General features: G+C 40.2%; 2 protein-coding genes across 2 annotated transcripts in view; both read right to left on the bottom strand.

Annotated features, from left to right (window-relative positions):
• Positions 1-4,234: 4,234 nt before the first annotated feature.
• LOC134023321 (neurexophilin-1) lies at positions 4,235-8,571 on the bottom strand. The gene is made up of 2 exons (XM_062465338.1): positions 8,279-8,571; positions 4,235-6,207 (listed from the first exon to the last, which is right to left on the bottom strand). The coding sequence occupies exons 1-2, from the start codon at positions 8,357-8,359 to the stop codon at positions 5,443-5,445; spliced, it is 846 nt and encodes a 281-aa protein (XP_062321322.1). The 5' UTR covers positions 8,360-8,571; the 3' UTR covers positions 4,235-5,442.
• A 2,079-nt stretch (positions 8,572-10,650) lies between these two features.
• Positions 10,651-18,505, bottom strand: part of thsd7ab (thrombospondin, type I, domain containing 7Ab) — a 52,142-nt gene continuing 44,287 nt past the window's right edge. The window contains exons 20-28 of the mRNA XM_062466204.1: positions 18,427-18,504; positions 16,641-16,786; positions 16,046-16,220; positions 15,629-15,802; positions 14,404-14,499; positions 13,806-13,888; positions 13,428-13,641; positions 12,635-12,722; positions 10,651-11,482 (exon numbers count right to left, since the gene is read on the bottom strand). Of these exons, the coding sequence (XP_062322188.1) occupies positions 11,395-11,482; positions 12,635-12,722; positions 13,428-13,641; positions 13,806-13,888; positions 14,404-14,499; positions 15,629-15,802; positions 16,046-16,220; positions 16,641-16,786; positions 18,427-18,504 (1,142 nt within the window). The 3' untranslated portion in view covers positions 10,651-11,394. The remainder of the gene's footprint in view (positions 11,483-12,634; positions 12,723-13,427; positions 13,642-13,805; positions 13,889-14,403; positions 14,500-15,628; positions 15,803-16,045; positions 16,221-16,640; positions 16,787-18,426; position 18,505) is intronic.

Here is an 18,505-nt window from a genome sequence, read left to right as displayed (position 1 = left end):
TTAATTGTTATCCAGTAAAATTAGGGATTTATTACAGGCATGCAAACTCCTCACCTTTAGGTGAGACTCACCTTTTTGAAACCAAAATGGGTAACCTACGTGATTCGTGCAGATCAGATGAGATCAGACGCAGAGTAGGAAGAGGTTTACAGACCCATCTTACATAATCTAGTAGAAACAATTTTAATACAATATTAAAAATGATGTCTATTGGATGTGTGTTAGCTTTACAGTAAGTGATGCTTTTGACTTTTGCTTTTTAAAGTAGTTCAACACAGGTAATCCCGTTTGTTTAATTGTTTTTTATGATGTATGCTATACAAAAAATGTCTTTATGGGAAAAGAACATGACATTGTTTACAAGAGCACAGATTCTACATAGATCTAGCCTCTTAATTTTGCTCTCAAAGTGCACCAGATTCATGCGTTTAACTTAATAAATTAATACATTTTCTTCTGGGGGAGCATGCCCCTGGACCCCCCTAGAGGGTCGGGGGTTCGCCCTATCCTTCTCACCTTTTTTACCCCTGACCTGTTTGCATGCCGGTTATTAGCAAGGGGGTTTAGCACTTTTGCAAGGCACTGTATTCATGTCACATTCTCATTGGGGGCTGAGCACCCCTAAAGGTCTGATCCTAGAATCGCCCCTACTACAGCCCCTTTCCTCACACTCTACCACGCAAGAAAATGTCACAGCATGACCAACAGATGTAAACCAAACATTTAGTAGTGGTCAGAACACTGGCACAACCCTTATTTAGAATGGTCACCACGTAACGCCATGAAATTAATACATCTGTAGCAATTGCGCAATTGACTTTTACCTCTGTAGTTAAGACTGGTTATGGGGAACCAGCCATTTCATATTGGATTGTAGCATTATCAGTTATTCCGATGAAGTATGGAATCTGAATGCAGTTTTTTCCCTTATGACTTTTTGCCACAGGTCAACTTGATGTAACTTCAGTTGTGACAAAGATATCTGAGTCATTTAAACATATTTGTATTCAGCAGAGTGTGTAGTTTCCAAATATGTATAATACCTAGAAAGACTTCTGAAGAAATGTTCACCATGTGAAGGGTTTCCCCAGGCCGCCACACATTTACTTTGAGAACAAGTCAGATCCTTCACACCTTTCTCACGAAATGGTGTCCACTTCTACCCACATTTTCATCACTAAGTCACCATAATTCATTTAGATCCTGAGTAGAAATCCTCAGTGCCCAGTCATCACTTGTCTGCTTGGTGTTTGAAGATTAGTGTGCTCAGAGGCATCCTCACTGGACATTCAGGCAGCTTAGAGGCCAAAATCCATAATCCTTACCCTTCATGGAATTCTCCATGCACTCCAACATGCTGAAATATGGCCCTGCAGCAGCAGGCATGCATGTCCCAGGAAATAGAACACCCAGGCTAAGATATCTGGATATCACAATGCAGAGGTCTGGGTAGGGAACTGAAGTTAGGGTGACGGCTACTGTGAAAAGAGTTCTAAAAAGGTGCAAAAATGATGTAATCGAATAGCAGTAGTGTATGGTCTTAAATTGCTGGTCTTTTTTCTGCATAATTATGTAAGTGTAATGGCAAATCCAATCCAGCTGACCAACCACCCAAGTTATGCAGGTTAAATATACCCATTTTCCTTTGCTTGATGTATGTTGCTATTGTGTCCAGTTGTGCCAGACACAAATTCTTCTGAATGCGGAATCTGAAAAAACACCTTAAGAGCCAGCTCAAGAGCCCCAAACATAACCAGCTCCTCAATCCATATCACTTAGATTGGAATTTTCAGCTGCAAAAGCTAGTTACTGCAAGTGGTTGCTGAGGGGAAAATAAAGTAAACCAAGGCCTGCGTGGAATCAGCCAGTCGGTCCAACGTTCTGATTACACTTTGAGGGGCTGTCAATCCACAAAGGAAAAACTCTGTGAAGGTCTTTGAAGTTCATGCAACAAACCAAACATATTATCGTAAGGGACTTTTTAAGAAGTTGTTTACTCTGCTCATGGGATTCAACCATTTTGGAACTCCTGTATCTTTAAACCTACATAAATCTATACCTACAAGGCCAAAGCTTGTCTGCTGCTGATACTTCATCTGGAGAATGAGAATATGGTGATAAACCTTTCACCTCTGTACTGTCCTGCCAGTGACCAGACCATCTTTCAATTCTTTGTCGCAGCAACTACTAGACTGAGACAAGTTTCCTCAAGTTTATGCAGCTGATGTACAGTATGTTGCTGTATGTTGCATTGTACAGAATATGTTTCCATGCTTTAGAAGAACCTTAAATGACTTCAACTTGATGAAAATGTGTACAAACTTCTATTTTCTTAACATTGTAATCTCACAATTTATGAGGTACAAACATTTGCTACAAAATGGTTACCCTTGGAGAGAAACAAGGGTAGCCTTTACTCTTCCCAGTGCTGGACTGTAGTTCTGTGGCCTTGCTGTTTGGCATGCTGTGTGGCACTGGGGGCAGATATCACGTCACAGTGTTGGCATAGATCTGAACTTGTTCAAGGTTACTTCTTGATTTAATGGTGATGCATTTTATAAAAGTGCACCATCCCTCTCTCTCTCTGTCCCACCCAGTCGATCTCTGTCACAAACAGTGGCTGTTCACCTCATCTTTAGTAGAGGGGGCACCAGGAGAGGTTATTAGACATAAATCAATTGAAAGCCAACCCCCTGCTCAAAAACCTTCTGACTCTGATTGTTTCACAGCCATAATCTGAAACAGGTTAACCAAGCAAATGACATTTAGTTGATGTTATTAGGTGTGCTTGTGCTTCATTGTGAGAATTCTAAAGAATCCACATATGAGAACTATTTACAAATTCAGATTAAGATACATTGTTTTAGTTGTAAATGTTTACTGTGAGTTGTACAGTAGTATCTACATATATGTTCTTGGGTGGTCCGATTGTTGTCAAATTCCGCCACATATGATATAGGATTAGAAATCAACCATTCACACAAGACCTAAATAACACTGCTTTCCTAAGAGCAACAAGGTGGCGAGATGTTTACATTCCAAATGCAGCGGGAGCTGTGGGAAAGAATTAAACAGAGCGTAAACTTAATTTCATGTTGCCACAATTCATTCTTTTCACATGGGATTTAATAGTATTGTTCGTTTGTCAGTCTACTTAGGGGTGGAGTGCTCATACCTGGTTCTGCCTGGGGGGCATTAGCTCAGACTAATGAAATGAGTCTATCCTCGGTGGCATTTTAATCTATTCACTGAAAAAGCAATTGACAACCCCACAGTATGTGCATTAGGATAGCTCCACCGCCAAAGGACAGCTGTCACTAAAGCAATTAAAATGACAAAGGTTAATTAATTCTCTGTAGTTTCTCCTGATATGAGACATTCACAATGAGTGAGTTTTCATTTTCGGGAAAGTAATACAGAGACCAATGTATTAGTCATTCAAAAAACGACATGCCTTTGTCTGATAAAGCCTTTAATATGTCAATACGGTATCTCACATAGAAATTAACCTCAAACATGACACAAATTCTGCACAGGACATGATTTGAAAAACCATTAATCAGCTACTTTAATGATAGTTATTTAATATATTATATGAAGCTGTGTGAGCCCTAGTATGGCGTATGTTTTCTGTGAAATTACCCAAATTCCTGATGAATTTACCAAAAGAACTTAGGCAATCATGCTTTGACTACGGTCCTAAAAAGGAAAGGTCCACTGATAATTACCTGTCTAACTACCACTGACACCAGAAGGAAGAATCCCAAGAACTTTCTAATCCACCTAAATGTCAGTACCACGTTTACAGCCCTCCTCCCTTGTGGTTCTCCAGTGGCTGCCAAAAGGCCAGTGGTTAGTCATCTGTTTACTCTTGCAGCTGCTGGGTGTCATTGGGACTCTGAAGGAGAAATCCCATGATTTTCTTTGCCATTTCTGACAGCTCCCACCCGGCCCACATTAATCAGGGTCTGTGGGAGAGCCAGGGGAGAGATGAGGGGCATGGATGAAGCTGGCCCAGGACAACTGAACCAGGGGAGACAATCTGGAACCAGAGATATGGCAGACATCATAACATCAGTGGTTGTGACACCGTTGAAGAAGAATGATAAGGGTTTATGTTCAGAACAATTGAATATGTGCACAGGAGTTGCTGTTTGGTAAAGGTTTTCACAAAATGTCTCTTGAATTGTGTTTCAATGGAAAAATTGGTCAAACAGTATAATTTCAAGCAAGTCGTTATTTTTTATTTTTTTGTATTGATGGCAGATGAATAATCTCAATATATAAGACAGGTGTCGGACTTGGGTGATCTCCTCATTACACTCCCTACACATAGGTCCCTTTCTTTCAATAACTGATTGAATCTATTTTCAAGTGCATTTTATACATGTACAGTAGATCTATAGACAAAGAGTAGAGAGCAGGGCCATTTTCCATTTTCCTCATAAAAATGTTCTTTGCGCAATGCATATTCCTCTAAATGCCTCACAATCTGCTATAGGCATCACATTTTCATAATGAAAGTTTAATAGCCAATTCAATATAATTACCAACCATGGTGTCAGAAATGATGATGGTGTTACAATGCGTGATATACCCTATTGTCTGAGGGTGTGCTTGTTGTCATTATATTAAATTGGGATATTATAGTAGATACCATTTGCTATGGTTTGAATTGTTCTCATACAACAAATTTTAATCTTTTTTTTTGTAATTTTTAAATATTAAAGTATATTTTATTCACACTAATGATATTCCTCCATAAATAAAGAAAAAAAACAGTATTACCTTCTGGCCGAATGGCATTCATATTAGATCTTATTAAACCTTGTTGGACTGTTTTCTGCATCTACCATAAAAAATTCTGTGTAAACAATACACAATTTCCGTTTACATTATACATTTTCTCATGCATGCAACAAACACATCCAAGTGTTAATTTACCCTTACTCACTTCTTAGTACAGATATGATTCTAGCTTTTGATTTCTGCACTTTAATACATTAAGCTGAACTCCAATTGTCCAACAAAGACCAGAAAATAAGGGTAAAAAAAGACAAGACTCATGGAAAAAGATGGAAGATATTCTATCAACAAAGACAATTTAACTTCCACTTCAGTTATTTACACAATTACAATCAACAAACCTTTGAAAAGGCTCAGACTGGATTGTTTTCTTTTGAGAGCCAATATATATACTTGATAAATGCATGAGGAGAGAATATGCATAGGCTTTGAAATGTTGCGACCTAAAGCTCTCACAATGGCCAAATGTAAGGTCTGAACGACACAGCCAACTCGCAAGCAGCAGAGATACAGACGCTTTTGTACCCACCAGTTAATATTCTACATCATCCCTGATTTCAACACAACTCAATTTGTCACCTTCCAGGATGCAATGCCCTGTTCCTGTGCCTTTCCTATAGCCAACCTATCAGAAAATCACCCAGTAGGGAGGTAGGGAGTATCACTGTGGTAGTTGTAGTCAGGACACACTTTCTGCACTAGCTTGTAGTCGGTGCTGTAGAAGGCGATGTATATGCAAATGACTTTGAAGGGCTTGGAACATAGCCAGGACACGTGGCTCTGGGTCTGTTCCTGAGGGCAGCTCTGTGAAGGGTCGTGGGCGCACAGCGAGTTCCTACTGCCCTTCTCCACCTTCTCGTACTCCACTCTGCAGTTGAACAACTTGATGTCTTTTGGCTCGAGAGTTGACTGTTGCTGCTGATGAGGCTTGAACTCCACAGCCTTGGTTGGAGGAACCAGTCCTACTGACACGTTGCCCTGGCCTGTGGCATTATGTCGGAAGTAGACACTAAATGTGCCATTGCCATGGTCTACGATTTTTCCAGTGATCAGCAGATTGAGCTTGACTGTCTTGATGTTGGAGTGGAAGTCACCCCATCCAAACATCTTTTTGAACTTGCCTGTTTTAACTATGGGTCTCCTCTTGACCCGGGAACGAGGAATGTGAAGGTTGGTGGAGTTGTGAAACCAGTCCCAAAGTTCCTGTTTGGAGTAGGGTTCTGACTCACCATAGTTCAGGTCCAGGGTGGTGAGGTTCTCCTTGCCATAAAGTGTCTGGGACAGTAGCCGACTTATGGAAAACACTTTGCCATTGCTTGTCCAAAAGTTCCTCACACTTGATTTAGAGCTATCTCTAAGGTCTGAGCTTGTTGAAGTGAATGGATGATGGATACTTGAAACCTGTAAAAAGAACAAAGGAATTTTGTTATAAGAATTACTCCATTAAAAAACACTAGCAGACTTTTGATTGGATGACCCCGAACAACCCTGAAAGTCATTGATACAATCCATAACACACAGTATCAACAGCTTCAAATACTACATTGTGTCTTTTATAAAGAGTAAAGATATTTCTGCTGAACATGGAGATGAATGAAGCTCTTCTTCAATAGACATGATGCTATACCACGCTATTACCTGCTGAATGTGGCCTGAATGGATGATTGATGATTCCTTCAGTCTCCCCCTTCACAATCACACAGGTGAGTGAACTACGATTCCCAGAACACCCTATGGAGAATGGTGACAGTGATACTCAAACCTCTAGTGGAAAACGTGACAGCCGATCTATCTGGTGAAGCTTTTACATTTTGTACCTTTAGCCCCAGATCAATACTCTGAAAATAAGGTATTCTCTCATTCAGAAAGTTCACTGCATGACATTGTGTTAGGCCATTGAGATTGCAGTGATAAAACTGCAACAGCTGCAGATGTAATGGGTCAAGGTGCCCATTTTTAACAGACATTTGAGTAAAAAAACAAAAACTTTTTAACATTAAAGAAAAATATGTAAAAGATCACCCAATATATCACCCAATACAACAAAGAGCCAAAAGACTGTAGGTAAAGGTGAACTATATTCCATGGAATTTCAAGACATTGAGGTTGGTCAAATGGTAGTGAAAGTAAAATGATTCTTTCAGAACCTGGTACTTTCCTTTACAAGTCATTACAATTGATCAATCTTGTGTAAAGAGAAATTCGGAAGTTCGGTAACATTTTGTGAAAATGACTAAACGAGAAGTGTTATCAACTCAGAGAAAAAAAGACTGAATCTCAATGAGGGTGTGCTTGTTTGAATTGTGAAAATGATGGTACATCTTTTCACTATTAGCATTATACAGCATGTGTCCTGTTGATGACAAGTTGGTTTAAAACTGAAAGCACATTGTGGAAACCTTACTTCATAATTTTCACCTCACCTTTTCTCAGTAGCCTGGCATTAAGTGAATCCTTTCCTGATACGTTCAATCAGGATTGATTGTTATAGCTGTTTTGAAAAAAGATTTACCATAACTTTACCTTATGGGTCATGCACATTCCCCATGTAGTTTACATATGGCTTGGACACGGAAGGAATTCAAAATGTGTACGTGTTTATGTTGACTCGATAGTGTATCATGGCCATGGGGAAACTATCATACACACTTGTGAAACCATATCAACCCTCAGAGATACCAGGGGCACAATTATCACCGTGACCTGAACTGAAAGTAAGGGGTTTTGTGGTGGGGGAGTTGGGGATGGGGAGTGGTTCAACTCACCCAGAGGATAAATTCATAATCATATTATTTCACACACGACTTGGTTCAAAGGCGTCCAAAATAAGTTTTGCAAGATTCCCATGGGTCTGTCAATCTGTCAAAGCGGCTGGAGGCGAAAGCTTAGGATGCGCAGAGCACGACACAATTACCAACACTCCATTAAAGCATAGCCAAGCAATTTAGAAGCACAGTCTGAGCACATCAAGTGTTACTATGAGATCTGCAGGTTCTGCTTGTATTGTATTAAATAAAAAAGAAAATACCAATTGCCTTTTGATACAATGGATACAACTGTGGCTTCAAACCAGGAGAGAATTTGAGTTATTATAGTTTGAGGACTTAAATGAGAAGATTACTTGTAAGAGGAGATTGGGTCTGTTTCTTTATTTCTTGTCGGCAGCTTCACTATGCAGTGCTTTATTAAATGTTACTTTAATCAATAAATTAAATTAAACTTCCCCTAACGGACTATGCTTGCTGTACATTAAGATCTTAAAAACATGGCACTCTTCTTACCTGATGGTCTGATTTAGTGTAGATTTAATGTAGAACAATTACATCTTTATATTACCCAACCAAATTGTTATGCTAGCCATGCTGGTATGTTGATCCCTTATCACTTACATGTACATATACTTAGAATATTCGCAGTATCTATGTCATGAGATACCCAGAAAAAATAGGACTTCAAAATTGAGTCAACTTACCATGCAGATCATTAATGCCAGGACGACCATCCGACACCAACATGCAGGCTTCATACCTCTCAGTAGTCCTTCACTTGTCATGCCAACCTGTCCTCAGAGCGCAACTCAACCACCGCTCAAAAAGTCGGATTGTTGATGTTAAATAACTCTAAATAAAAGGGTAATACTCAAGAAAAGATGATTCACAAAACAAAATAAATCTAGTTTAAATAAGGATTGATTCAAAAGGTCTTCTGATTTACTGTATTGGACACAGTGTTGCATGAATGGAGGTGTTTGTAGGTCTGAATGTCAGTGTGGAGAGGGGTTTTAAATAGTGTGCTCTACTGTTCACAGAGGGAGAGAGGCTTTGAAAAAAAGAAGACGAAATCCAACTTTTCACAGTGAGACTGACATCTAGTGGACTTAGTAATGAATTGTAACATTTGTGCAGCCTCAATGTACTGTACAGTAGGTCTTTTATTTTTTTGCAGTTTCTCCCTTACATATACTGTATAAACAACATGTACAAAACCTTTGATGGCAGAGCCTTGTCTTTTTTTTTTTTTACAACACACAACTTGCATCATGAGCACAACAATCAGCAATATCATACACCCACTTTGCAATATTCAAACTAAACATTTCTGTGCAATACAAAATAAATGTACACATACATATATATATATATCTTTTCAAAAAATAAAAAAAGATTTTTTTACACTAAAGTTTGCAACAAAAAGTAAACATTCGCCTCATCATTTGCTCTTACTGTAATGAATATAGGCCAGCAAGTCACAAGTGTATTTGCTTCTTATTGACACTTGCTCCTTATTAACTTTTGTATGTGAGTTGCTTACACATACCTTCTTTTATACAAATTGATGTTACAGTATATTTGACCTTTTGCAGAAAACACTCCATAGTTTGTTTGGACAAGTAATTTATGACATGGGACACTTTTTTATAAAAATATTTAAATTCCAACCTTGTGACATGTCTAGACATGCCAAACTTGACAGAATCAGTTAACAGCCCTCTTAGCCCTTTAAAGGTGGAGTGGTGCTAAAAGATACTATAGGTTGGACTAACACTGAAATCTGATTAAATTGATTGTTGTTATTACCATATATAGATTATTGTCCCAGACACAGAATAGCTACAGACAACCGAAATTGTATAATCTGGGCTCGACAAAAGTTTTTTTGGACACTTGTTCTTCGAGAAAGTGAAACAGATCTTTTCAAGGCCGTAGCCATGGAGTAGGCATTGGGGGGGACTAATTAAATTGTTATGATAATTTCGGAGAGCGTGCGTGGTTGCCTGTTGTACCGTAGCACATTTATATTTTATATCAATATATTGGGGGGGACATTTTGACCAGATTTGAATATTGGGGGGGATGTCCCCCCCCAATGTATATTATGATTACGGCCTTGGATCTTTTAGTTTGTCTAACCAGAGCTCCACAACATGAAGAAAAAGTTACTAAATGAAGACTTGCTTGCACCAAAATACAGAGGAAAATAAAGATGTAATCTTCAAAATGCTTAATATTTGTTTAAAATACTTTTCTTTCTAATCATAGGCATGGTCTGTAGCCTATTTGTATAAAAAATACACACCAATGCCAGGGTGTTCAGACTAGCAGTTGTGATGTTATGCCTGGGAAATTACACCATAACCCAGTGCCACATTTGGATAGAATAATATTATTTCATCATGCCTTTTTCTCTGCACAAAAATCTGCTTGTTTTGGACAAGTGGACAGGCAGTAATGTCAAGCCTTGATATGACAGCATAATAAATGCAAAATAAAATGGCCCTTTATGTATTTTGACTGCAAACATACAGTATAGTAGAATTCTGTAAAATATTGAATGTTGACAATAAGGCAGATGCAACATTTGTAAGACACAATATGTAATTTAATAAAACACATTAATCACACCCTGTTTTAGCTTTAGACATTGGTTTTAGACTTAAGTGTATTTTTCTCGTGGAACATTATATTTTCATATAATATTTATACTATACATATATGTTTTTATCAATTTATTTTCCATCAAAATAAGTTTGTCAGTTTTTCATTATGTCAGTGATCAATAGCTATATGATTCAATGGGCAGAGACAGATGGATATAACCAGTAAAACCTTACATATCACAAAATATACCAAATTTACAACCAAAGTTTGTGAATACAAAATAATCAAGTCTATACACGTTAATCATACATTACATCCATACTGAAGAATGTAAATGTGTCATCTGCAATTATATTCTTTCCATGGTATGAAATTCCATTGACATTTTTATGTTCGCTCCCCAGCTGCATATTATCCTGTCTTTCAAAGAGGTTGTGTTCAATGGCAATACAAGGTAGAAGTTATGTGCATATCATGCAGCACTAATATAGTGCGATATTGTGCCTGAAACAAAAGAATGGGGGGGAGGCGATAGTTCCACTACCGAGTGATTGTATTCCTCATCTGCTCTGCACAGTTGCATGTTCATTCTTCCAAACAGGCTGCTGCCAAGGAATCGACCAAAACCACTTGTACTTAGCTTGAGACAGAAAGAGAGAAAGGGAGTTGAATTTAAATCCAGTTGAGTTTAGAGAACAGACATCCAAGCCTTTTATGGAGATTTTCTCCCTCCTCTTCCCCGCGGTGACTTTTGGCAATGTGCAAACCGTCAGAGCATCCTGAGCCTCTGGCCACTCTGCATTTTCAGTGACAAGCAGAAAGCATGAGGAAAGAGTTCGAGCTTGTGCTGTTGGTGTTCAAAGACAACAAAGTTTGTCTCTCTTTGCAGGATGCAGCCCTTCCGTTTTGGAATCAGTCTTGGCTGATAAAAGGGGCGAACAAAAAAGGCATTGTAGAGGAGGAGGTGCTGAATTCTCTTGCATAAGAAAATATAAAAAAGCAATAATAGTGTAATTAAAGAGAACTACATAAAATGGTTTGAGTCAAAATCAGTCTTGGTTAATAAAATAGTTAATCCCTATTTTCCCACCTATGGGGGCATGTAATAAAAGAGTAATTGAGAGAATAATCTGATTTCCACAGTTTTCCTTTCTACTATGGGGTAGATGTGAGAGGTTAAGGTGATGGGAGGAAGAACATAATCCAGGGGCTACATGTCGGCATCCCCATCATAGGCTAGAGTCAGAGGCTTCAGTCGGTTGTTCTGTCTCTGTCTCTGTGGTTTCTTTGGCTTTTTGCTGTGAAAAATAATAAACATTGTTATATAAATCCATAAACTTTCGATCGACCTTTGAAATACATGCAAAACATTTGAAATTTACACTCTACAGACATGCATTTCTGGTTGTAATATTTCCCGAACATTGGCCATCCATTTGAAAGTAAACATTGAACACAGGCCTGTTAGTATGACACAGCATATCGCATAATCAAGCAGGTTTAAGACAGTGTTCATTTGCATGCAGTATCTCAGAAGGTTGCATAGCTGCCATGGCTTCAAGCTATAACCTTTATCAAGCTCCACTTAGTCCGAGAAAATTAACATTATCAGACAGAGAAGTAAAACTATATTTGAATATGTCTAAGAAATACAGTTTGAAAGTGTACAACTACTGTCTTCACAGTTCCATGTACATGTAAGTCAACTTTAGTGTTTGACCTGGGCCTGTGACCATTGTCAACAGATACTGTAAACAGACATAAACCATGTGCTATTGTTGATGCATGTTAAATGAGATGTAAACTGAGATGAGATGTATGGGGAAACTGGTATACTGTACTTATTACTATCTGGTCTCAACAAAAGGATACTTCATGTATCCTCACCACCACCAGAGGGCAGCAGGACACCATTAGTATCTGGTCTAAGGGTCTAAAACTCTCACAAATTCAAAAGAACCTCTGGATGATTTCACCTGCAGCAGCAACTTCACTCAGCCAGTCAAGGCAGGATATTGGACACTGGTAAGGGGGTCAGGGGGTGGGTCAGGGCCAGCAGCTACTCGTAGGGGCCACCCAGCTTCCTCCTTAGCCGCTGTTTTGGGCTAACTCTTGGCAATCTGGGCATGTGTAAGTCAACTCATGTGCATTTTGGCCCATCCAGACCACCGCCCCATTGCTGTTAGATTCAGTGGCTGGAAGAGAACGTCGGATCGCACAGTAACTGCTGCTCACGCGAGATGGCATGGAAACACAAACAAAGAAACAAAAAATAACATAAACAAATAAAATTAAAAAAGACGATGTGGGAAGGGAGGAACAGGGAAACAATGGCACAGAGAGATATAAAAGCTAACTTTGGGGGAGAAAAAATGGGTGATATTTTAGGAACGATTCGGAATGACAGGTGGAGGGGGCGGGGGTTGGGTGTCTGGGGGAGTTGGACTCACCATGCTAGGTATATCATAGACACTATGAATATGAGGAGCACGAAAGCTCCTGATGCCACACCGTACACCCATATCTTCAGCTTCCCATCTGTGGAGGAGGAGGCCTGTCAGTTCAGCTCATTATAGCACCAGCAATCCCTCACAGGGAGGAACTATTCGTTTCAGAAAGCCCGCTTCCCCCCATAGGCACACAGCAGGGCATGTTATTGAGTGTAGGAAACAGGGTGGGGAAGATCCTTTGGAACACACATTGCGTGTTCAGATGTGCCGTGACCAAACAAAACCAACACTTTTTGGGGAAGATTAACTATATAAGTTGTCAGCACACAGTATGCCTGCCCCTGAGAACTGATGAGAACAACTGGTTGGTAGGATCAGTCTCAAGCTGTTGGAAAACAGTTGGACATTGATGCGTTGCAACTAATTATAAATCGTTGCTACAACAAAGCATTTTGGCTTCTTTGAAATGTTAATGTAGAGTAGGTCCGATTAATTAAGCACACATAGTTTGTGGAACACATGCTTCTCTACAGGCTATTGCTGATGCAACATACAACATATCGTTAGCATGATGGCTCTTTTGTGTCTCATGCATCACCACATCTGCACCGAAACATCTCCCCGATTCCAAATCGTACAAAATTGTCCACAGGGCATTATAGTTTGATTAAATGGTATTTACCTCATATATGTTATACCTTAAACAACAGAGTCTTTATGTTTTGTGTGAGATTACAGTCCATATAAAAGACCCAAGATGATTATGTTTTAGTGTCCTGGTGTGTGAGGTCACCTGGTCCAAAGGGCTGCAGGTACCAAGTGCGTCCGGAGCGTCCAGGCTGGATGGTGGTAGGAAGGGTGGGGTTTATAGCACGACTAGTCTTCACGTCCCCTCTCTTGTCCCCAGCAGTGGGGATCTCCAGGATGGGGATGGGGGTGCAGCGCTCCAGCAAGCCATCGGTGGACAGCACCTCCGTGTAGCCTTCGTCGCACATGCAAACACCAGCCTGCAGGGAGCAGTGTTAAACAGACACGTTCACGTCGACTATTTGAGAGTCTGATTGACAACCATTTTAGATTATTTTAGTGGACGTGTGGCAATCCGTCTATTTCATCCATTTGCGCTGCTGACGTGAACGCACAACTAAAAGCCTTAAAGCAAGCAGCTGACCTCGGTGCAGAAGGACTTTGGCATCAGACACGGAGGGTCGCAGGAGCTGTTGTCCACAGGGGGATTAATGGGGGAACATCCTCCTGAAGGTCAACGGTCATCAAAGCGGAATCAGATACTTTATTCAAAGGTGGACCTTGAAATCATCATTGTCGCAATACTAATGCATTCCCTCGACTTGACAACACACCTAAGCAAACCTGTGTACCATGTGTATAGATCGTCTTTAAGGACAAGGTAGTCTTTTGCATGACCTAAGGGCACCAAAAGCAGCATTTTGCAATACATAACTTCTTGTGATACCTGCGAAGTTGTTGCTTCTCTGCACATATTTGAGATCATGTTGTACTACTGTCAAGCAAGAGACTGCACCCATGAAACTGTTTGATGTTGCACTTTTGATATGACGTTGGTTTTTGCTGCACTATACAGCACTGCTGTAGTTTAGATGTTATCAAGATATTGTTATTGTTCACCGTGCCTGGTACGCCTCCGAATTTTTGAATGTCACTTTGAATAAAAGTGTCTGCAAATGAATAAAATGAAAATTGTAACTGTAATGTAAACATCGAAAACTCTGTATCCCAGAAGGTCTTACCTGTGACGTTGAGTCCATCAGAGCGTTGACACCAGGTGAGGCGAGAAGATCCTGTCCATGTGCTGCTCATCCACTTGTATTCATAACACTTGCCATCTGAGAACAGACAAAGGAGAACTCAAAGGTAGCTATTATTGTTTTATCAATACTTCCATTAGCACTACAAATGGCCCAAAAAATCCTTAGGGAGCCAAATCACCAGTGAAAGCTATCCAGCTATTGTAAATGAACCATTAAACCTTGAAAACATCTTTTTTATCAGTGCTTGTGTTACATTTAATTAAACATATCTTATACTGCTGTCATGATGTGAGTGGTTTAAGATGGACTGTTTATTATGATCCTCTTCCCCTCCCTTCCTCCTTCCCCTCCGCTCCTCTCTTCTCCCTTTTTCTTTCCTTCTCCCAACTCTTATCATTTTCCCCTTGCGTCTTCCTCCCTTCATTTCTGTCTTTATTCCCCCCTCTGCCCCTCTCCAAGAGCTGGGTCACACCTCCCCCTCAGCCCTGAAGTGATGGTGGGAAACCAGGTCAGCCCAGTGCTGGGCTGACTGCCGGCCAGACTGACTGACTGACTAATTGACGGACTGGCTAACTGGCTGGCTGGCTGGCTGTCTAGGAGGCAAGAGTGGTCTGAGAGAGAGAGGCAGCTCCTCAGACTGGCTCTAGGGTTATGCGTTGTGTTCGGGGGCTATGGTGATTTACTCATGATTCTTCGGCTCACCAATTTAATGCATGAGTAAGATGCCTGGAGTTTTGTTGGTTGGAATTCGGCAAACTATGCCTCTATTATTATTGAGCCTTTTTTATTGACCGCACGACAACAGAACTGCTGTTGCTGTAGATATTTGGAGGAACGCTAGCTGCCTATATTATCAACCAGCTAATTAGAATACTGCGTACTAGTTGACACCTACAGTGTAGGGCAGAATTGATCACACTGACCACAGTAACTAGCTCCTAGAGGTTAATCACACTGACCACAGTAACTAGCTCCTAGAGGTTAATCACACTGACCACAGTAACTAGCTCCTAGAGGTTAATCACACTGACCACAGTAACTAGCTCCTAGAGGTTAATCACACTGACCACAGTAACTAGCTCCTAGAGGTTAATCACACTGACCACAGTAACTAGCTCCTAGAGGTTAATCACACTGACCACAGTAACTAGCTCCTAGAGGTTAATCACACTGACCACATTAACGAAGCTCCTAGAGGTCTTACCAGTGCAGCGGCGGGATTCCCAGTCCTGATCTGGACACAGCTGCAAGTTCTCCGGTTCCTGGGCCATGACAGCCCGCGAACGCACCTGGACTGAACCAAAGTCGACCCCAGCTCCCTTGACACACATGCTTACGCATGAACTCCAGTCTGACCACTCCATCAAGTAGCATTCACCTAGGGGAGAGATGGTGAAAAGAAAGCATTTCACTTGATATTCTTCATAGTTACTCTACTTCGGAGAAACTAAGTTTCAGAATAAAAACATGGAAATTGTTGTAAAGTTAAGCAAAATCCCAGAGATAGAATTACGATGTATGTAATCATATTATTCTAAATAAACAATATACAGAGACAGTTTATACATGTACTCTTTAGACTTGTTTTTGGTATTGTATAGTACTACTACATTGCAGTCACCTGGGCAGGGGAGAGTGCAGGCCTCTTTTAGTGTGATCTCTGTGTCTCCATTGACAGCTAGCTCCAGGCCGCTACATAACTCCTCGTCCACTAGGCTGCCCTCACCCTGGCCTGAGCCATCCGATACATAGCAGGTCAAGTTCCTGAAGCGCAAGCCATCTCCACACACCACATCCTAAGGTAGATATGGAAAGTAATTGAGGATGCAGTTGAAAACACCAATTGTTTGCAGAATACGTCCGTAATATGTTTGAGTATCTCAGTATGGGTAAGTTTACAGTATAGCTCACTTTACTAAGCTAGCGCTTGGACTGTCTTGTATTTACCAGGAAAACCTTGTAGACTACATCAACAATGATTTAATTGCATTGGTATATTCCAGATAATTTGTAACTACAGGATGCCATGTACTGTAGTAAAGTTGAGATAAAGAAATAGATGGCAAGCCAGCCAATAACAAATCTGAGCTGTCGAGATAGGAAATTATCAAATGTCCACATAGAAGGTTTAAGAACAGAACCAAGATTGGAAAAAAGTTATTCAAAGGGTATACATACCCTTTGATGATAAAAGCAATTTTAAACATTTGCTGTACCTCCACTCTGCATTCGGACCAGGGGCTGTACTCCCAGCGATAGCAAGGTCTGACTGGACAGGGTTTCCAATGCTCCATCTGAGTGGGGCAGGGGCGTCCGTCCCCCTGGGACGCCTGCACCACGATGCGCCTCCGCCACATCCTACCTGCAGCGCACACAGGATGTGACATCGTCAACAAGGGACACTCTGATATATGACATATGTTTAGGTTTACTCTTTTCCTGGAATTGTAAGCAACATAAGCCAATCTAGACAACTGATATAAATGGGGTTTGAAAGAGTTAGGCCTTACTGTTGCATGATCTTTGGCAGTAACAACAGTTAACATCTGATAAAGCAAAAATTAACTGTTTTTTCATGTCTCATACTGTATTGCTTGTTCAAATATCACTAAGCACCCCTAACAATTTTGATAGGGTAGTCCACATATTTATGTAAAGTGGTGATGTCTATCTGGAAAAACACAACTCCATAATGCCTCTGACTTCTTTTGAAAATATTTAGGTTTCTATTAGTATATTGTTATCATAACAGAAAAACCCAACAGAATATTCAAAACATTGCTGTGTTTGTGTATGTGTGCGTGGTTGCATTTGTTTTAGCCATAGAGTTCTTCAAGATGGCCTTCCACGCTATTCTGTCCTCTGACTATGTTGATAAATCCCACTCTTCCACAAGCAAAATGAGATTTCTTCACTTCTAAACACACAGTATGCTAACAACTGTCATTTTCTACAGCACTGATAAAAAATAAATAAAATAAAATCGAACTGAGCTCCAACTTTTAAACTAGACAGCATGCTTTCAAAATACCAACAGTAATAATTTGTTAATTACTCATAGACAGAAATCTCTTCACCATTTTGGGTAACATGCTAATATATTATGCCAATCAGCCCCAACACACACACACAGACACACTCTAACTTACATGCTATTCTCCCAAGAAGAAACCTCCCCCACAGATCAAATAAGGATCCTCATGGCTGCTTTAACCATTCTTATACTCTCTCTATCTTATTCCCTGTGATCCAGCCTCCAGTGCAACACAGCGATTACTTCAATGGGCCTCCCACAGGCTCTGAGCAGACAGATATAATGGGACACAATCAATTGTCTGATCCTGTGCAACAACAAACAGGGCACAGGAGAGGTTGTCGCTGTTCCATCACCAGCCACTTTCGAGGCCATGATGCAATCTCTCCCACTTCAATAAACCTCTGTCTCTTTTTTCAGAGTCTTCCCATCCAAGGCGAGAGTGATGTGTTTCTAATCGTGTGAGGTTATTTTATCTTGAGGGGGCAGGCAGGAGAGCCAATTGTTGGTAATGTGGACTTGAATGATATATAAGCTGTAAGGAAAATACTCTACAGAATATAAAAAGGTCATTTTAAAAGGTAACTATAGACCTAACTCTAGTGAGGCAAAAAGGTTGTTCCAATACCAAGCTTTTACAGTTCAAGTTGCCGTATTAGCAAAAAACTAACTAGCCCAAATATTTAGTATTTCACTTTATGCAATAACATCAACTCAACAGATTGGTAAGACATTATATGTGAGATTCAGTGTGAACGGATGCGCCATTGCTAATGGATCGGTGCTTATATTTTGTATTCATGTATTACAGGGTGCCTATAATAGGGGTCCATTTTGTGATATATGGTAATAGGTCTGTGTTTGTGTGTGTGTATGAGTGTACTGTACTTGTACATATTTTAGGATCTCTGTGCATGTGATTGCAAGTGATAATTATAAGTGGTGATTGTAAGTGGTCTTTTGCATACCTTCCAGTCCACACATCTGGGAACACACTGACCAGGCCGACCACTCAGACATCTGACAGTTGACAGGACACTCCACCAC

The sequence above is a fragment of the Osmerus eperlanus genome, chromosome 7 (assembly GCF_963692335.1).
Source record: "Osmerus eperlanus chromosome 7, fOsmEpe2.1, whole genome shotgun sequence".
In the NCBI taxonomy this organism is placed as follows: Eukaryota; Metazoa; Chordata; class Actinopteri; order Osmeriformes; family Osmeridae; genus Osmerus; species Osmerus eperlanus.
The sequence above is the reverse complement of the archived record's forward strand: the minus strand, read 5'-3'. Positions and strand labels throughout refer to the sequence as shown.